This window comes from Mus caroli, unplaced genomic scaffold (genome assembly GCF_978045245.1).
Source record: "Mus caroli unplaced genomic scaffold, Mus_caroli_1 scaffold_18, whole genome shotgun sequence".
Taxonomy (NCBI): domain Eukaryota; kingdom Metazoa; phylum Chordata; class Mammalia; order Rodentia; family Muridae; genus Mus; species Mus caroli.
The window spans coordinates 7,481,620-7,502,586 of record NW_028227273.1 but is presented as its reverse complement, the minus strand read 5'-3'; the positions used below and the strand labels follow the sequence as shown (position 1 = coordinate 7,502,586).

General features: G+C 51.1%; 1 protein-coding gene across 4 annotated transcripts in view; it reads left to right on the top strand.

Annotated features, from left to right (window-relative positions):
• The first annotated feature begins 44 nt into the window (after positions 1 to 44).
• The window catches only part of Ttc7a (tetratricopeptide repeat domain 7A), a 102,014-nt gene continuing 81,091 nt past the window's right edge, over positions 45 to 20,967 (top strand). The window contains exons 1-4 of one of the 4 annotated variants that reach the window (XM_029471351.2): positions 45 to 524; positions 7,619 to 7,782; positions 10,252 to 10,420; positions 11,388 to 11,510. In XM_029471351.2, coding sequence (XP_029327211.1) covers positions 338 to 524; positions 7,619 to 7,782; positions 10,252 to 10,420; positions 11,388 to 11,510 — 643 coding nt within the window. In that variant the 5' untranslated portion in view covers positions 45 to 337. The remainder of the gene's footprint in view (positions 525 to 7,618; positions 7,783 to 10,251; positions 10,421 to 11,387; positions 11,511 to 20,967) is intronic. The other 3 variants (XM_021186046.3, XM_085833194.1, XM_021186047.3) reach the window with 3 other exon arrangements.

Genomic DNA, 20,967 nt, shown 5'->3' with positions numbered 1-20,967 from the left:
GCACGGGGCGGGGGCTGTGGCAGCAGCTGCTGCACAGGAGGAGACAGCAGCGTCAGGAGCTGCTGCAGCAGCGGCGAAGGCTGCTTCTGGACGCCTTGGGGTCGCGCAGCCGCAGCCCCAGTCCAGAGGCTCCAGGCGGTGCGGTGGGCGCTGCCGCCGCCGCTGCTGCTGCTGCTGCGGGCCCCTTGCCGTTACCCGGGCCCCCTCCGCCACCCGGGCCCCGGATGCCGTCTGCACTCCGGTCGAGCCTGCTGGAGAGTGCTCCCCAGCCTGGACGCCGCCCCCGGCCTGGTCTCCACTCCTCCGCCGCACCTCCCATGACAGCTCCCGCTCGAAGATGGCTGCGAAGGGCGCGCACGGCACCCACCTGAAGGTGGAGAGCGAGGTGGAGCGCTGCCGCGCCGAGGGCCAGTGGGACCGCATGTTCGAGCTGGTCCGGCATCTGCAGATGCTGGGCATTTCCGGGGGCGGCAGTAGCAACCGGCGAAACAGCCCGAGCGGCAGGTTCACCTCTCTGGACACCGGTGAGTGAGGGAAGGGCAGATTCGCCCGGAGCGAGCGCGCGAAAAGCACCGCCTCGTCCAGGAAGCGCGACTCGACCGACCCGTCCCGGAGCCGGCGCTGAGCGCTACCCTCCGGCTTGCCGAGGCAGTTAGGAAAGTCGTCTGTCCCAAGAGAAAAATCGCTTTGCAGAGTGGGTGTTGGAAGAGAAGAGAGAGAAAGAGAAAAGTTTGTGCTCGCTGCCTTTTAAGGTCACGTGGGTAACCCTACCCTGAAATGGAGGTTTCTGTAGGTATCAGAGAAGTGCATTCATTAGACCGGACCGTTGCCTCCCTAAACTGTCGAAACTCCCTCATGTTAAATTTGTTCCTCTGTGTCTTCTCTGATTTTCCCCTCAAATAAAGTTGAGACCAAGCTCTGTCCACAGCAGACTTAGACCGATGCGTTTGGTCAGAGAAGAGGCCGGCGAACCTCAGTTTCTTCGCCAGTGGCGGACACTGGCCCCATCCAGTCCTGGCAGCCTGTGGCTTTAGCAGCAGGGCTGGTTTAGTTGGGCTGGGCTCTTGTGCTGGGGCGGGAAAGCACCCCGATGGGGTAGAGGGAGAACCCCGCCCAGTCTTCAGACCCAGATCCTGTTTCGGGTGTCTTGCTCTCTGCGGTGGGAGAGGTTCAGAGCCCGCCGCGTGTGCACACCCACCTTTTCCGAAGGGGGCAGAGAATAAGTCCGACTATAAAGAGTTTTCCAAAACCACCCAGCCCCGGACACCTCTGTGGGAGCGATGGGGTGACTATAACCCTGATCCAATATAGTGCTTACTGTGTGCCACACTAACCTCGGGACTTTAGCCATCACTCCTCCCAGCGACTCCTGTTTCCTGGATTTGCAGTATTTATAGGTAAATAGTTTCATCAATCAGCCAATAAGTTGTGAAATCTGAACCCAGGATTCTGAGTACACCTTTTCGTTTGTCCTATGTTCTCTCAAAGATGCGTACGTACCCTTGCAGAGCAACTAGAGTGGATAGGAGACAGGATGGTAGATAGTTATGGCTTAGATTGTAGAGCTCAGAGGAAAGGCAGCGGGCTCCAGAGTTGCCGCAGACCCTACAATAGACCTCCTGGTGGCTTGGGAAGGGCGAGGTCTTTCCCAGCATTTTGCGTGCAGGAATCCCAGGAGGTCTGAGCATGGGGGGGTGGGGGGGAGCGGTCGGTTTCTCCCTGTTCCAGGAGATGTATGGGAATCCTCTGGGCTGGTGCCCGTGGGACACACTCAGGTGTTGGTACCTGGTACCTTGTGTGGAAATATGAGTGAGGTTGGTCCCACAGAGCAAGGCGCTGGGCCCCAGACAGGAAGCAGAGCCTCCTTCCGTCCTACACTCTTCTTCAGAGCCCTCTCAGGAAGGCTCATCAGTATCCCAGGAGAACAAAGTTTAGGGAGCCAAAAGGGTGAGGAAGGATTCCAAGATGGACTTTAAAGTCAGAGTGCAGTCCTGCTGGACATGGTAACACGTGTCTGCAGTTCTGCCGCACAGGAGCCAAAGGCAGAGGGGCGGTTTTGAGTTTGAGGCCAGTCTGGGCTGTGTATGTATTGGAATTTTTTTGACAACACAACTGACCAGTTAAAAACAGATGGCCTCCCCTGCTCAGCTCTGTGGGTGATTTTTCTCTCATTGTTAAATTTAGATACACAACCCCAACCTACACAACATACACATATGTGCACATTCCCGCACACGCACGTGCGCGTGCATGCACACACACAAGAGGAAGGAAAGCAAATGCTGCCCAGAGCATGCAAGCGCATTTTTGGACTGACAGGGATTTCTCTTTCTCTGGATTCTGTAGTTACTCAGAATAGGAACTTCTTTCCGGGGGAAAGAAATAATATTGGTGCTCACCCCCCTAACTGCAGCCTAAGAAGGAGAATCTTGATTTTTTTTTTTTTTTTTTTTTTTTTTTTTTTTTGTGGATGTGATGGCGCATACCATCTCTCAGCACTGGAAAGAGGGCAGTGACAGAAGGATATCTATGAGTTCCAGGCCAGCCTGGGCTCCATAGTGAGTTCCAGGTCAGCTACGTAGTACATAGTAAAACCCTGACCAAAAAAAAAAAAAAAAAAAAAAAAGAATTTATCTTTACCTTTTTAAATTTTTGTGTATTTTAATTCTGCACGTAGCTGTGTGGACATGACTGAATGTGCCCACAGAGGCAGGAAGAAGGTGTTTGATCCTTGGGTTCCCTACAACCACTGAGCCACCTTTCTAGCCTAGAATATTAGGACCTCACCTGTCCTGTCAGACTTTTGCAGTAGGTGACCCGATGGCGACCTAATGAGGAGAAGGACACAAGGTACTAAGTGGGTTGGGGGTGGCCAAATGCAGATGTCCACATTTCACGGAGGCCCTGAGGGCCCGCTGTGTCCTCTTTTTCTGTGGAGACTTAGAGACATCAGATGTGGAGGAGCTGGCACCTAAGCAGGTTAGCTGAAGGAGCTAAAGCCGCGCGCACACACAGCCCAGGCCTTTCCCCCAGTCTGAATAGGCAGCTCCTCCCTTGGGGGAGGCAGTTACTATCTGTGTGTGTGTTCTTCAAACTCACATCCGTTGCGATTTGGTGAGTACGGGTGCCAAGAGCTTTGCAGACCGGCCTGTGACATTGAGGTTGTGTGAAAACAAAGCCGGCCCAGTATATTGATTTGATTCTTTTTTTTAACAACTTTCCCCCATTACTTTTATTTATTTTATCTGAGGGGCAGGTGTACTTGAGCCAGAGCGTTCTTATGTAAGTTAAGAGACATGACTCGCAGGAAGTCACCTTTCCCTCCGACCATGGAGGTTCTGGGGACCCAACTTAGGTTGACAGGCAAGATGAAAAGTTTTGCTTGAGCTGTTGTCTGGCAGCCAGCCAGTGCTTTAAGTCTGTGATCACTTTATTCCGAAACGTTGACGAAATACTTTTAGAAGGGAGAAGGAACCCCATCAGCCAACTTCAGTGGTCATGAACGATCTTTTTAATAAATTAACTTACGTTTTATTTGTATGTGTGTGTGCTCGCGCGTGCTCGCATACTCTCCTGTCAGAGGACAGCTTGTAGGAGTCACTTTTCTCCTCCCACCCTGGGGTCCTTGAGGTCAGACACAGCTTGTCAGACTTAGTAGCTAACTTCTTGACTTGCTGAGCCATCTTGATGCTCATCATGGACAACCATCTTTTCAGGCTGGTCCTCAGCCCACTGCTTTCCCATGCTTTAGTACGAATTTATGAAATAAGAACCTGTTAAATATATAACCACTCACCATAATGGCTGCCCCCAAACCACCATCTTTTGGTTTTGTTTTTCAGCTGAGTGATTTTTTTTTTTTTTAAAAAGCCGGAAGCCTGACTTACAAAGAGCTGCAGTGTAAGTGTGTGAAGCAGGCGGTCTCTCACCTTCTCCCAAGTCCATGCTTGGAAGGCCCCAGTCCCTGCAAGCCTGTGGGGACAGAGGCCACAGAAACTCCTTTGCCAGTTTGATGTGGAGGAGAGAGAGGGCTAACTTGACCTACACTTCCTAGCTGCAGATGGGCACGTTTGAGGTGATAGCCTCTAGGGAAAGTGCTGGGACCTGCCTCCTTGAGAACTTAAGAGGCCTGAGAGGCCACTGGCATTCAGAACAGGTCAGGGGAGAGGTGGTGGCCACTCTGCTGAGGGCAAACGCAGTATGGGGGTTGGGGGTGCCCCACAGGCCTGTCAGGAAGACTTCTTCATAATCCTAACAAGAAAAGCTGTCCTCACCGGGCGTGGTGGCGCACGCCTTTAATCCCAGCACTCGGGAGGCAGAGGCAGGCGGATTTCTGAGTTCGAGGCCAGCCTGGTCTACAGAGTGAGTTCCAGGACAGCCAAGGCTACACAGAGAAACCCTGTCTCGAAAAACCAAAAAAAAAAAAAAAAAAAAAAAAGAAAGAAAAGCTGTCCTCTGACCCCGACCTGGACAGGGAGCAGGGTTAGGACGACAGGGGTGAGCTTATTCATCCAGACTCTTACTTAACAACTGAAAATTCCCAGGTGCCCTGAGTTTCATCGCTTTGTCAGAGAGATAGGCGGTCTCTCACCTTCTCCCAAGTCCACGCTTGGAACGCTAGGAAGAGGAAGGCAGGAGAGAGAAGGGATGGATGGCTCAGCAAAGGAAGCAAAGTGACTTCTGCCTCTTGCTGAGTGAGCCTTGCTAAACCAGGATTTAGTAGAGGAGAGTAGGATGGGGGACGCCTCCCCAAAAAGGAAGTGGGACAGCCCTCTGAGGGGCTGCAGGTGTGACTCTGGTAGACGCGCACTACTTGCAGTCATCCTGCCTGCCCTTGGGCCCCCTGCTGTGGGATTTGCTGCGAGCTTTCAGATTAATCACCCACCGAAGAGCAGTCTTTATATTTAAACTCTCGGAGGCCAGCAGGGTACTTCTGGGGCTAAAGGTGCTTGTCCTCAGGTTGTCCTCAGACCTCCACAAGACAGATGTGGGCAGCGGGCAACCCAGGCCAATGAGTAACACCTTAAATAAGTGTTTAAATCTTTTTTAAAAAGATTGCCAAGCTCTCAGCTGTGAGGGAGATGCAGGAGAGACATTCCTGTTGCCTGACCCTAACAAAATCACTAATCTTCCTTTAAAATCACTAAAATAAATTTAAATATATATATATATATATATATATATATATATATATATATATATATATATATAAATGCCTGGCATTTAGTAGGCCCATGGCAAACATTAGTGTCCCTTTCACAGTCCTTTCTCCTTAGAGCTCATCAAACACTACTTTGGGGGAGGGAGGGCTTTTCTTTGTCTCCCATCTGCTCTAACACACACACACACACACACACAAATGAAAGAAAAAAGTACACAAAATCCTGCACCTTCTTTCTGATTTTTTAAAATCATGTGATCCAGCCCATTCAACAATGCTTTGTCTAGTCTCTACTTGTTCACTCACGTTTTCCTACACGCGGAGGTGTCACAAGCCAGAGACTGCCTGCTTGCTGCACACCACGCTGGGTGGCACAGGTTCAGATGGGCACTCCCAAGTCGCTTTTGTCATGAAAGGCATCCAAGATCAGGGGCCTGTAGTTCCAGGAAGGCTGGGTGAGCTGCTGGCCCGCCGCGCTGCCCGGCTTGATGCAGCAGACTCTGCGGTGAGGTGGTGGGGCTGCTGGCCCGCCGCGCTGCCCGGCTTGATGCAGCAGACTCTGCGGTGAGGTGGTGGGCGAGGGAGGGGAGTCTGGGGCAAAGCGCAGGACTCTTATATCACAGGAAGAGCTGGGTTAGCGCGGTGAGGGACTCACAGTTCACAGAGGCAGTTCACAGGAGCTGGCTTAGAACCCTGCTGTGGGTTTCCCTGAAGCCCCGCAGAGCCCTGAGCCGCAAGCTCAGAGAGGTACACAGCTCTGGAGGGAGCTGGGGCGGATGAGGTATCTCTTCCAGGTTCTTCCGGCTGGGATTTGGAAACGAAGGTCGCCCTCTGCGACTGCCAGCACTGTTATGCGCTCTTCTTTTTTCCATCTTGCTTTTATGAGGCAGTGTCTCACAGAGTAGCTGTAGCTGGCCCGGAACTCGATTATTTAGACTAGGCTAGCCTGGGACTTGCAGAGATCTGATGCTGCTATTGGGAATAAAGGGGTGTCACTACCATGACCTCCCCACTCTACTTGCTTGCTTCCTTTCTTCTTTTGACAGGGCCTCACCATGATCTCACTATGTAGAGTAGGGTGGCATCAGATCTGCCTGCCTCTTCCTCACTGTTACCAGTTTAGCTTGAAGTTCCATCCACCGCTGCATATACAGAACACCCTCAGCCCATGTTGTGGCTGCAGGATGCCCCTTTTTATGGACGTATGGAATTTTAATTAGCCACCATTGACCCTCTCAGGGTTTTTTGTTTTTGTTTTTGTTTTGTTTTGTTAGCATACCTGCTGCTGGGTGAGGAATTGCCAGTAGGTTGTTTTACACACATGCAAAGGCATCTATCTGTAGGGTGTTGCCAAGTAATCCCTTCTCGAAGTTGCTTTAGCTCCGTGTTCCATCAGCTCTCCACTGCAGTTGGAAAGCTGTGCTTTTAAAGGCAAATTCTCAGGATGTTAATTTTAAAAATCCTGAGGTTGACAACACTGGATCTGATGACGCTTCCTTGGGGCAAACCCTCGTGGGACTGACTGTGTGGCTGCGATTCAGGTTGAGGGCCGCTTGGTGTTGTTAGGAAGGGAGATTCCTCAAAGGAATTCAGATAGTGCCCCAGGACTGAGCAAAGGCAGCGATTCTCAGAAACAGAGAGTAGTGTGGCAGCTGAAAGAACTGTGAAAAGCTGGGACAGAGCAGATGCTCCTAGACACACGACAGGAACTGACATAGCTCCCCAGTCTATCCGCTTCCTCTCAGGAAAGCTGGGAGAGCTGACTCACCTCACAGGTATTTATTAGGCCTGTCCATTCAGTAGTTCTTCTCCCGGGTGATGGGGCAGGCAGTGAGCATAGCCTCGTGAGACTGTTGGACTTTAAGCTCTGCATGCCAGATACTTGGCTCCCCTGTGGTGTGTGTGTGTGTGTGTGTCTGTCTGTCTGTCTGTCTGCCATAGGTAGCAGAAATGTGGTAGTAACAAAACTGGGATTTCGTTGTTATAGGGGGAGCACAATCAAGTCATCTAAAGCTACTTGCCAGGCAATGAGGCATGCAGTCAGCCCTTTATGTGAGAGAATTGAAAATGACGCAGGAAACAGTACATGCCACATTCACTCTTTGGTTTCTAGGTTGTCCTGAGCAACATTAAAGTCCTTTAAGAGGAGGCAAATTGATTACACAATCTCACAAACTAGGAGACTGTGAAACGGTCGATGAAGCCCTCACAATACGGTTCTCCTCTTCCGTGGTTTGAGTGGGTGGGTGCTTTTTGTTTTTCAATGGGTTCTTGCTCTGTCACCCGGACTGAGTTAGAACTCTCTTCCGTCCTCAGAGACGATTTAAGTTTATGGAGAATGCACCCTTTATCGTCTCAGACTTGAGCCATTCGTGTGCTGGGCAGGGATGGTTCGGGGCTCAGGATATCTACAGTGCATGTTCAAGGAGTCAGGAATCCTTGTCCTGTTTTTTCCAGATGACTTTGTGAAATTGCTGCTAGCGGAGGCCCTCCTGGAGCAGTGTCTGAAGGATAACCACGACAAAATAAAAAACTCCATCCCTTTGCTGGAGAAGACCGACCACAGGCTGAATGAAGCCAAGGACCACCTGAGCAGCCTCCTCAACAATGGGAAACTGCCGGTGAGCCTTCAGATTGTCTTACCCAGAGGTCAGGGCAGAGCGGGGATCTCTAGGCAGCAGGTGGATTCTTGTGTATCCCAAGTAGCTCCAGTGGATGTGGAGAAGAGGCGGGAAAGGCAGTCCCAAGGCGCCTCCTCCTTTTATCAGAATCCTACAATCTGAGTGATTCCTGAAGTCCCAGCTAGCTCAGCTCTGTGGAGATCAGTGATGTGAAGCCGCTGCCCTAGCTTCTGCTATCCACTGGGTTCCAGAACTGCAGCATCTCATTAAGGCTTCCTAGGTACTTTTTAGCCCCACGTCTGAGACCTGGGAGAGGCAACCACATAGCCAAATTGGTTCCACTTGTTGTGGTGTCTCAGGCTCTTGAGATGCCCAAAGAACTGGAGTTGGGAATAAAATAATGACCAAGGAATTTGGGCCGGTGGAAGGACAGCTTCTAGGGGTTTCGCTATCAGAGTCAGACGTTCTCGTCTGTTATTTCCTACTGGGCCTCTTTGTGAGAGTGCAAGGACATGAGGCAGAGACTGGGTAAGTGGCTAAAGATCTACTTAGCAGGGTGATCGTTATCCTAAGCCTGGGAATTCTTGCAGGCACCCTTCTACTTGGCCAGGATGTGTGATCCTGACTGGTTAGGACGACAGACCAAGAAGACTTAAAATTCAGACTTTTAATGTTGCCAAGTGAAGACATTAGAGAAATCACAGTATAGTAGTGGAACGATACGGTTAATCGTTGCTCCATAAGAGAGAAAGATACCGTCCCGGTAGTGTTTGGCTGCTCTGTTGTAAACCGTCATTAGTCCACAGGGATCTGCCAACAGCAACACCCACTCTTTATGGCCTGAGTGTGTCCCTCCGAGTCTTGGTGCCCTTTCACCCATGAACACAGTCATAATCGCTGCCCGTGGCCTGTATTTATCTTGCTTCTCTCTCGGGCAGTTCAGAGCTGTGTTCTAGACTTTGCCCTATTAATGCCCTTAGCCTCCCTGGGACAGGAGGCAGGGGACGGGTGTTATTATCTCTACTTCACCACAAGGAAGATGGGGCTGACTGGGGGGGACATGAGCCTGTAGCTTGGGACCTCTCCATGGGAAGGCAAAGACACAGCTGCGGAGCTCTGTGGGCTGGATCCTGTTGGGGATGTGTTACCCCGAATCCTGGCTGGGGAAACTAACAAATGGCCTTTTAAAAATCAGCCTTTGAGAACTAAAGGTAGTCAGAACGGAATAGGCGTGTAGGTATTGCAAGGCATTGTGGGAACGTCACAGAAGGGAACTTCTGGAACTGGGGAGGGTCTGAGTGACTAGATGGCAGTCTGGGCAGGCACAGGGAAAGGTTCTGAGTGAGCATAGACAATAAAGGATAGGAATTCACCAGTCCCAGAGATTTCATGGGAATGGAGAACGGAAGGTTATCTTCTATGGGGCCTGGCTTTGTCTCTCCCTTTCTCTCATACTTGGCCCCTTAGAGAGACAATGGTGATGAGCATGGAGGAGGGTCTCCTGGGACCACAGATACCCTGACCTGCCTACCCACTGCAGACTGGGCCTCTCCGGCCAGTGGGAGAGGTTGGGGTTGAAAACAGGACTATGTCCAGGAGCTTTATAGTCTGGCTGGTGCCCTTGTTCCAAGGTCAATAGCCAGAGCATGGCCTAATAGGCAGGTTGTGCACTAGGCTGTAGTAAGTGCTGCTCAGAGATGGAAGATCTCAGAGTAGACCCCCATCTAACGCTAAAGTTCAGGGCTCCTGCCTAACCAGCTCACTCAGCCTCTCTGTCGGTGGTACTGGGTGATTTGGCAGTGAGCCGCATGCCTTGCCAGGGTAGCCCTGCCAGAGCAGCGGAGCACCTAAGGAGGCTGTGAGAGTCCTCTGAGTGGTGGAGACACTGAGAGGGCGGGGTTTGGATTAGGTATTATGGGTCTCCCAGGCTGCTAAGATGAGGATGGTGGCCCAGCAGGCCATCACCTCCTGTCCCATGCTGCTGATGTGGCTGCTTCCCCTTCCAAAAAAAACCTGCTGCAGGGTGTGGGTGACAGCTTCAGCACACTCATGAGCTCTTCCTAAAGCCTTTCACCTCATTTCTCTAACTTCACTTAGTACACACACACACATAAACACACACACATACTCTATAAATTTGGGGCTCCATAAAATTTGGCTCATTCCCTGCCGCCAAGTATTCAGATTAAGTGCTGAGTTTCTGAGGAGTCAGCCTGGATCGGAGCCTTGTAGGGGCTTCAGGAGAGAGAAGACAGGGCTCAACTCTAGAGCTGCCTGAAGTGAAGACAGGAAGCAATTAGGGGTCATCTAAGCTGTGGGAGGCAGTGTAGCAAGGCATCCTGGAAGACTTCCTGGAGGAGGAGAAAGAGTTTTGAACAGAGTCTTGGGGCACACCGTGGCTCGTAGCTCAGCAGGAGAGGTGTAGAAGCTTTGGAGTGGGAATGTGCTAACACATTTTTGTCTTCTCAGCCACAGTACATGTGTGAAGCCATGCTGATCCTGGGCAAGCTGCACTATGTGGAGGGCTCGTACCGGGACGCCGTCAGCATGTATGCACGGGCCGGGATTGATGACATATCCGTGGAGAACAAGCCCCTGTATCAGATGCGGTTGCTGTCGGAGGCCTTTGTCATCAAAGGTAGTTGTGCACGCCTCTTTGGGCTCCCATGCTGCCCCACTGGCCCACTCTGATCTCTGGCATCTGGAGCAGGCAGCAGCATACTTGGTGTAGTGAAAGCCATGTGGGGTGAGTGGGGGACTACAAGGCAGTGTCTAGATGTAAACCCCAGGCCATTGGCTACACAATGCTGTTCTAGGAGGGCTGCTCCGGGCAGCCTAGTGCTCAAGGGACTGGTGGATTTGGGTTCTCACCTGGGCTTTGCTGACAACTAGCCACCACACTGGATGCCCTCTTTCCCTTTCTTGGCTGCAATTGACCTAAAGGGAGGTTGTGATACCAACCCTTCCAGGGTTCTCATGACCAGCTGAGTTGCATAACCAGACCAAGAAAACCTTAAAGGGTGTGCCAGTTCTTGTCGGGCCTGGTGTTTCCTTCTCCAGGTGCGGGGGCTCTGCTGTGAGCAGAGAGGGGCTGCTGAGACCCAAATAAGGACTTCCTGTCCTGGAGGAACGCTGTCCCCTCCCAGGCTGAAGAACACTTTTGAAGAAGGGTTGAGACCCAGAGAGAAAATGTGCCTTGCCCAAACTTACCCATTTGGAGCAAGAGCCAGAACCACCAGTCTGTGATGCTAACATAGGAAAATGTGTTTTCCCTCCCTGTCCCGACACAGATGCGTTCCTTTGTAGGCTTTGGGTCCTCATTAGAGTAACTGTGACATCTGTAGAGGACCTGGACTGTGGCTAAAGGGGACCTGAGGTCCCTGAGTCCTTTGCCTATCGAGTCCACTATTTTTAGGAAACCTACCAAGTTAGTTTCCCAGGACAGGTGGGCTGGAGGTACCTCTTCCTCTGATTGCACCTTGTGCCCCAGGCCAGTCTTGGGGAGCGATGATGTATATTGGTGTTCAGATATTTGGGGTTTCGTGGGAACCACTTCAGCTGTGGACATCCCGAACTGAATATTCTCCCTTGGGGCTCCTTCTCAGGCCTTTCTCCTACCAGCCTTGCTCAGTTCGTATGCTCTCTGTGTCCTGCTCTCTACTCTCTCCAGCATGCCTCCAGCTTCTTGGGGGAACCCAGTCCTGGTGGTCAGAGGTCCTGCCAGGGAGGTAAGGATCCGACATTGCTCGCATGGGCCGAATGGGCCACTTGGCTGCAGGCTGTGCTGGCTCCCCCACCCCTCGGTGGCTGCATGTGTCCTCTCCTGCCACTTGCCTGACTCCTCTGCTTGTCCTCCCTGTCCTGTTGCAGTGACCACACTTGTTGCTTGACATGCCGGGGTTTTGCCTGAGCCGGAGTGTGCTCGAGACCGTGCGCGTGGCCGTCAGTGTGTGCGTGCTGTGACCTAGCGAAGGCTGTGGGATCTCGTGGGTCCCTTCACCCGGAGGGCTCACAAAGAGATGGGAAGAAGGGCTGATTGTGGCTTCCTTTGAGAGCATGAAGGCAGTGACAGCAGGAGCCCGGAGATCACAGAGTAATGTCATAGCAGCCATCACATCCTCACGCCAAGTCAGGCGTGACTCACCTGGGTCCGAAGACCCCAGGTTACACGTGAGGAGCAGAGGTTGCAGTGGCTCCTGCCAGAGCTCACAGAGCGGGGGTTTTAACCTGGGCATCCTCTGGAGTAGCATTCAGGATTGTAGGCGGAAAGGCTTTACACCAAATCCTTGTGTTCTAGATCAGGAAACGGAGGTGGTGGGAGGGAAGCCGTTTACCCAGGACATCACGTATAGCATCCTCCACGTCCCAGGAGCCTGTCCATTTTGGCTCTTTCTGCTTCTGGGTGACCTCTGAATGAGCCAGCCTGGCCGAGTTCCAGCACTTCTGGCTGTCAGACTGTAGCTTTCTTTTTCTTTTTTCATTTTTGCACACGTGTGCATGTGTGTGTGTGTGTGTGTGTGCATGCGCATGTGTTATATGCATGTTTGGGTCCTCATGCATGTGTGTGCATGCATGTATGTGGGGCTCTGAAGTTAGTGTTGGGAAGAGTCCTCAGTTGCTCTTCTTCCATTCTCACCGCGGCAGGGTCTCTCAAACACACAGTTTGCCCTGAGGATGCTGTCTCTGCCTTCCGAGACTGAGAGTACAGCAGGCCGCCATTCCCACCCAGCACTTATGTGGGTTCTGGAGATCCCAACTGTGGTCTGTATGGTTGTACGGCAAGCCCTTTAACCCCTGAGCAGTCTCCTCAGCACCCCCTTTTTCAAGTGTGGGGTTCACTTGGTGCTAGCCTTTGCTAAGAGGGAGAGGACAGAGCTTCTGGGTTAGAGCTGGGCCTGAGCCAGCTAGCCTGGGAGACTTGAGGGGGGCCACATGTGAGCTGCTGTTCTCTTTCTGGGGTTCAGGACTGGCTTCTGGCCCCTCCATTCCCATCCTCAAAGACACAAAGGCATGCCCAATCATAGCTTCCCCCTTAGAGCAGAGGGACTTGGCTGTGGCCCTCAGGGCATCCTAGAAGAACAGAAGGTACACTCATTATCTGACTAGAGCTCTGTTCCCAGAGTGTCAGAGGTGCTGACTTTAAACCTCATTGGTCCCTTGAGACAGGGACCTTAGTTGTAGTAGTTTGGGTCTCTGTTGTCCAAAGAGCAGCATTTGACACATGTATGTCTCTATACCATGTCAGGGAATACTTGGCCGTCCAACTGCTCTAAGGGCAAAAAGAGGAATTCTCTATGTCAGCTTCATTCAGAAGCGGCAGAGGACTGGCAAAATGGCCCTCTTGTGTGATGGCATTCCAGTGGGTAAGGGCTCTTGCAGTCAAGCAAGATGTCTTAGTCACTGTTCAATTTCTGTGAGGAAACACCACGGCCAAGGCAATTCTTACAAAAGAAAGCGTTTAATTGAGGCTGGCTTACAGTTTCAGAGAATTAGTCCACGGTCCACGTGGCAGCAGGGTGTGGTGCTGGAGAAGTAGCTAAGAGCTACACATTTATCTGCACGCAGAGAGAGACTGGGCTCCTCATGGACTCTGAAACCTCAAAGCCTACTCCCAGTGACACACTTCCTCTGACAAGGCCACATTCCTGATCCTTCCAATCCTATAAAAGTTTCACTCACTGGCGACTGGGAATTTAAATGTATGAGCCTATGGGAGCTGTTCTTCAGCAGGCCACCATACCTGGTGACCTGAGTTAGTCCTTGGCACTCACATGGTGAGAGGCGAGAACTAACCTCTGACAGGTGTCCTCTGACTTTTATGCTGTGTGCACAGAAATGGACAGATGTAGAAAGAAACCCAAAACAATGGAGAAATACATTTGCTCCACTAAAGTAGAAGAAAATGCCTTCATGAAAAGACATTTCTGGGATTCTGTCCCTTGCTTTTCCTTGAGTCACTGTCCTAGCTGGTTCCTATCCTTCTTTCTGACTTTGAGCATGAACCCCCCAACATCGCATTTGAGCAGGCTAAGTGAGTCTCCCTGAGTTATTCAGAGTATAGCGCCTCTCCTCCACCAAGCTCACCCGGAGCCTATGTGGTGTGTTCACCCTATTCTGTCTACTCAGTGGGTTCCTTCCTCCTGGGGCCTGGCCTCTAGTGTTTGTTAAAGTCTCTGACCCGCATTCCACTAAGAAATATGATTTCTCAGCAGTTGATTGAGCAAGCACCTGTTAGGGATGAACAGCTAGGTCATTTCCCTTGTGTGACCAGTGGGCAAGTGAGCAGAGCCTGCCTGCTGTGGTTAAGGCTCCAGGGAAGCAGCATTCTAGAAGTTTCCAGAACTGGGGGTATGTGCTGCCTGGTGCCGTTGTTCCTTCCTGCCCAGTCTTAGTCGGTCTTTTTTTTTTTTTTTTTTTTTTTTGGTTTTTCGTTACAGGGTTTCTCTGTGTAGCCCTGGCTGTCCTGGCACTCACTTTGTAGACCAGGCTGGCCTCGAACTCAGAAATCCGCCCGCCTCTGCCTCCCAAGTGCTGGGATTAAAGGCGTGCACCACCACCGCCCGGCTAGTCGGTCTTAACAGTAGTGAAGTCTGCTGTCTCTAAAAGGCAGAAAATAGAAACCCACAAAGCAGGCAGGTCTGTAGCTTATGGCCATGGACTCTGCATGGCCATGGTGTTTTGGCCACTTGGCTGACCCCAGGCCTGTTTCATGGGAGACTCTGTCCTGGCTCTCAGCCTTTAGTTTGTGAAGAATGGGCGGCTGCTGTTGCTGGACAGCTCCCCTTCTAGTGTGAGCGGAACATCCCAGGTGTCCTATGGTCTATGTCCTAAGCGTCTATGGAAAGCCCTATCCATCTGGCCTGGTGATGCCCATTATGATGAACCACAACTAGACTGTTGGCTTGGGCAGGGGTGAGATTCCCTTGTCTGATCTTCTGGTCTCCTCAGAGGGAGATCAGGGTGCTGGTACCACAGTAGGTCAAAGGAATAGAGGGTAAAGCTCTGGGGCCAGGCTGCCATGGCTCTCTCAGGTCACACTCGGAACAGCATAGTCACCATATGAGCCCAGTCTTCTCTGACTCCAGCTTTGGGCTCATCCCCTTTGTTCAAGAGGTACCAGTGGGAGCCACCATGGGAGAGGGACTGCCTGACTGTAGAGCCTTTTCCAGTGAGCTAGGAAGGTGATCTGAACCTGGAATGGACCATTGGTAGCTACAAGCAAGGTGAGAGCCCAGGGAAGTGGGTGATGGCCATGTGGGGGAGGGGCAAGCTGTCCCACTGAGAGGGCCTTGGGAACAGAGAGCTGGCAGAGAGGCTCAGGTATCTTGGTTGGTGTCTTAGAGGTTTGAACGAGGGTTGCCCCACCATAGAGCATTCCATGGTCTGCTCCTCGTTTCAAAGGTCTAAGTCTGAGACCTCCATGGGCCCAGGGAACAAGCTGCCCTCTTTTCTGAGTGTCTAAGCCCTGAGGTTTTAACTAGCTCTAAGATACTTCAAGGCCTGTTCTCAGCATCCTGGGCCTGCAGTGGTTAGGTTGTTTGGCACTCTGTTCAAGCCTGCCCCATCCATTTTCCTGGTACCTCAGTGTGCTAATGCTGGAGGCCCCTTGAGCCTTCCAGACCTTAGCTGTTGCTTCCTAATTTGGGAATCACTGTTGCTCCGCTATGGTGGGATTGGGGATAGGGATGGGGGTCCCTCAGGACCAGCACTGCCCTGTGTTTCAGCCAGACTGGTTCCATTTCTCCTGCCCAGATTTAGGCAGGCCAGCTCATTAGCACTGAAGAAATGTGACCTTCGTCCACATGTAGTGAACTCTGGGGGAGGAGGGATACAGATTAAGCAGTTATGAGAGCTCTGGGGCCCCGAGCCAGCCCACTTCCTCCTCAAAGGACTTAGGTGTGCCGATGGTGGTTGTTTCTATTCACTTCCTGCTAGTGCAATCCTAAGATACCCTGTTCTCACTGGGGAGTCTATGGCTTCTTAAGCTGCTCCAGGACATGGTAGCATATCTGGTTTTATTTTTGCTGTGTTTTGCCCTGGTGTGACAGGAGTTGGGTGTTGGCGTTGGCTTCTTTCCCATGGTGTAGGTTGTCTGGCTTGTGGAGAAGGGATACCACTGCTTTTGCCCCAGGCGATGGGCCCCAGAGTAAGGGGCTGGCTTCCAGCTAGAGAGGGGGGACTGAGGAGGAGGCTGGGTGTGCTCACTGCCCGCTTACCTCGCATGCACTAAATGCCAACTGGGCTGAGAGACACCAAACAGGCTAAAGATGCTGCTTCTTCTGTCTGCGGCAGTGAAGGCAAGGTGGCCCCATCGGAGGGAGGAGACACCATGGCAGTGGCAACTCTTGTAAAGGACAACATTTAACTGGGGCTGGCTTACAGGTGCAGAGGTTCAGTCCATTAGCATCAAGGTGGCAGGCATGGCACAGGAGGAACTGAGAGTTCAACATCTTGTTCTGAAGGCGATCAGAAGACTGGCTTCCAGGCAGCTAGGACGAAGGCCTTAAAGCCCACGCCCACAGTGACACACTGCTTCCCACAAGGCTACATGTCCAAATAGTAGCACTCCCCAGGCCAAACACACTCAAAACACCACACCTGGTGACAAAAGTCTGCTGGCTCACACTGGCTGATCAAGGAGTAGAGAACTGGACAAGCATTGAGGCCAGGCAGCTATGCCTTCCTTTGTAACAGTTCGCCAACCTCCTGAGATGGCACCACCAACTAGTGGATATTTGAACACACGAGCCTGCATGGGACATTTCACATTTAACCCATAACACTCTCCTCAGAAGGAGTTGGGGTGTGGGCTATAGGTAGGGCTTGGGGAGTGCATTTGAGAAGTCAGCGTGCATACGTGGACCTCCCTCCAGCAGGCTGATAGCTCAGCCATTAGACACTCCAGTGGTAGGTGAGAGAAGAGCCTGGGGTTTGGAGAGCCTTGGTGGGTGCTGAGGGCAAAGGAAGACACACTGGAAGGTTGCGCTGAAGGCAGGGAAGGACTGGCATCTGCTCTCCATTCTGGGGTTTTTACCTCACGGGTCTTGAAATGAATCTGCTCTTCCCTGAGTTAGCACTCCTCACCCGTGAGGCTGGAGAGAAGCGTGCTTACTGGGCGGTCATTGTGAGCATCATAGCAACGCCTTTTATTAATGTTTGCTTTAGTTACGTGGCTTCATCACAAGTTAGGCTTTAGTAATCCCTCCCCACTTTTTGTTTGGGAAAATGAAGACTTCGGTCATTGTGGACATTTTGAGATATATCCTTCTAAGTCACTTTTTCTTACTACTTTATCTGGACTTTTGAAAAATAAAAGTAAGTCCATACACGATGCCGTGACTCCTGTCATAAACAGCTAATAACTCACAAGGCACAGTGGTGCTTACCTGCAATCCCAGATGCTGCAGAGGCCGAAGCAGGAGAACCACAGATTTGGTCATCACAGAGACCCTGTAGGAAAATTATTTCAAAAATATAAATAAATCTTTTTAAAAAATACTATTAGGGCTGGGAATGTAACTTGGTTGGTAAAATGCTTGTCTGTTATATACAAAGGCTTGGGCTTGCTCCCAGCACCATAGAAGACTGCATGGTGCACACGCTTGTGATTCCAGCACTTAGAAGTTGGAGCCAGGAGGACCAGAAGTTCATGGTCATCCCTGAAGCTAGCCTGGGCTACATGAGACCAAAAGACAATGTAAAGATTATGTTAACACACACACACACACACACACACACACACACCACACACCACATACACACCACACACACACCACACACACACACACCACATACACCCCCACACACACACACACCACACACATACCATACACATACCACATACACACCACACACACACACACACACCACACATACACACACACCACACACATACACACACACATACACACACACTACACACATATACACCACACACACATACACACACCACACACACCACACACACACACACCACACACACACCACACACACCACACACACACACACACACACCACACCACACACCACACACATACCACATACACACCACACACACACACCACACATACACACACACCACACACATACACACACACACACACACACCACACACACCACACACACCACACACACCACACACACCACACACACCACACACACCACACACACCACACACACCACACACACCACACACACACCACACACACACCACACACCACATACACACCACACACACACCACATACACCCCACACACACACACACACCACACACATACCACACACATACCATATACACACCACACACACACACACACACACCACACATACACATACACCACACACATACACACACACATACACACACTACACACATATACACCACACACACACACACCACACACACCACACACACCACACACACACCACACACACCACACACACACACACACACACACACCACACACACACATACACACACACACCACACCACACACCACACACACACACACACACACACGCCACACACACACACACACACACCACACACACACATACACACACACACCACACCACACACCACACACACACACACACACACACACACCCCACACACAGTAGTTTGTATATTTAGCGATAGAGTCATTCTTAGTAAGACCTTAGGTTTAATTCCCAATATCAAATATATGTAGGTATGAATATATATTTTTTCCAAGGGTCAACCATGGTGGTCCACTTTTGTAATGCCGGCATTTGGGTGGTGGAGGCAAGAGGATTGGGCGCCCAAGGCCATCCTCAGATGTGTAGCAGTGGAGTTTGGAATACAGAGACTTTGGCTCAGAGAAACAAACAGTGAAAAAACCAAAGCATACATGTTAGCGCTGGCTAGACAGTGCTGTGCAGTCAATCTCTAGAACTCTTTTTCTTGTAAAACGGAAACTCTGTTCATTCAACAGTGCTTCCTCTTTGCATGCCCTTACCCCCTGGTGACCATCCTTTTTTTTTTTTCCTCTGAATTTGAAGTTACTTAATTATAATTGCTTAGTATTTATCTTTTTTTTTTTTTTTTTTTTTTTTTTTTTTTTAGTCTGGCTGTTAATGGTGTACAGTCCTCTGTCAAGGGGTACTTGGCCATTTCCCCCTTAGGGCTGTTAGAAGTAACAGCACACCGGGCAGTGGCGCATGCCTTTAATCCCAGCACTTGGGAGGCAGAGGCAGGCGGATTTCTGAGTTCGAGGCCAGCCTGGTCTACAGAGTGAGTTCCAGGACAGCCAGGACTACACAGAGAAACCTTGTCTCGAGAAAAAAAAAAAAAAAAGAAGAAGAAGTAACGGCACTGTGAGTCTGGATATAGAAACCTCTTCAATTCAGTTCTTGCGACTGCACATGGAACTGACCCACGTGATGCGGGAGCTTGTGATGCCACTGCTAAACAGCTGTGCAGTGCCATCTCTGTCCTTTCCTGTCCCCACAGTTGCCCAGTTTTGAGTATGATCTGTGACAGCCATTGCCCACCAGACCTTTAGGTTAAAAAATAACCTAAGCTGTGTTTCCTTCCTTCTTTCCCGGTCACGCAGGGGGCCCATGATTGATAAGCACAAGATTAACCATAGGTGCTGTGGTGGGTGGGTGGAGACTGCTACCTTTTGGGAAAGGGAATTTCTTGGCAAAGGAAGCCTCCTGTCTCCACTTGTGTATCTGGGGCCCACAGCTTCAGGGGCGGGCCTTGTTGGAAGGCCTGCTACGGCGGTTGATGAGTCAGCCTGCACTGAGAGAGCTGGAACCACGGCCTGAGCCCAGGGCAGGACCTGAAAAATACAGCGTTGTTTTGCAAGGGGCTTTTCCTTGTTGGTCTTGTGTGTGGTGTTCACAGAAAGTTCCCGTCTGCCACGGTGGCACAGGAAGCAGTGCCTGGCACTTCCTGGGAGTTATTGGCTTCCTGCCCAGAGCACAGGGTTGGTCCACAGCTGCCAGGAACCTTTGAAGTGGGCTCCAGAGCTGCAGTCCTCTGCTTGGACCTGGGGCTGGGCTGTTGTTTGGCCACTTGTGCGGAAGGACTCTCAGGAGAACTCTCAGGGTTGGTGCAGGTCTCTAAACATCGTGGGCAGGAAGTATGTCTTCTTTGCAGTTAAACCCAAGGATTTCTGGCTCTGGGAACCTTATCGGTCTTAAGCATGCTGGAAGTTATCCTACGGGCTCTAGAGAGGAATGAGTCAGTGGTAGAGAGCACGAACTGCTCTTTCAGAGGACCAGGTCCAGTTTCCAGCACCCACATGGTGGTCACAACCATCTGTAACTCCAGTCCCAGGGGATTACAGGTGATCGCTGCTATGTGGGGGCTTGGATTTGAACCTGGGTCCTCTGGAAGAGCAGCCAGTGCTCTTAACCTGCGAACTATCTTTCCAGCCCCGAATATTATAACTTATAAGGAATTATCTGCGTGTGTTCATCCATGTGTGTCTGTGTTTGTGTGCATGTATGTATTGTGTGACTGCACATATGTGTTCTTCTGCAGATGCGTGCCAGAGTCTTGGGTCTTGTCCTCAGAGCCTACCTTTTTTGGGGGCAAGGGTCTGAAGCTCAGCAAACAGGCCTGGCTATGGAGGCCTCAGTAATCTGCTGTAGTTTGTTAGTGAGTTCTTCAAGATGTATTGTTTTTTTAATGGAGGACAGAGGCTCTCCCTGCCAAGCACCACAGTTAGCATGCCTGACTTTGCTTATTTCTGTGTGCTCCTTTCCATGTTCTTTCTAAGCAACAAACAGGCATTGAGCTGTCTCTGGGCTGGGGAGATCAATCATAAATAGCATGGTGGCCATGCAAGGAGACACATGCGCAGAAGACACGGGGTGCAGGAGACGTGGGGCGCAGGAGATTTAGAACACCGGTAGAACTCTGCCTAGGATGTCTGGGTTTCATTGCAGAACCACACAGACAACCAAACAGAAAGTGGGAAATTCAGTTCGGGTTCTCTGCTGAGTCAGAGGGAAGGGAACTTAGGTCGCTTTTCTCCTTGCTGAAACAGATCCCTGAGAAAGGCAGCTTAAGGAAGACGGGGTTTATTCCAGCTTAAGGTTGGAGCAGAAATGACTGCAGGCAAAGGCATTGCTGGTCTCAGTCCCTTCCCGTCAGGAAACTGAGTAGTGAACACTGTTTCCAAACTACAGCTCATAGAACAGACTGCCCA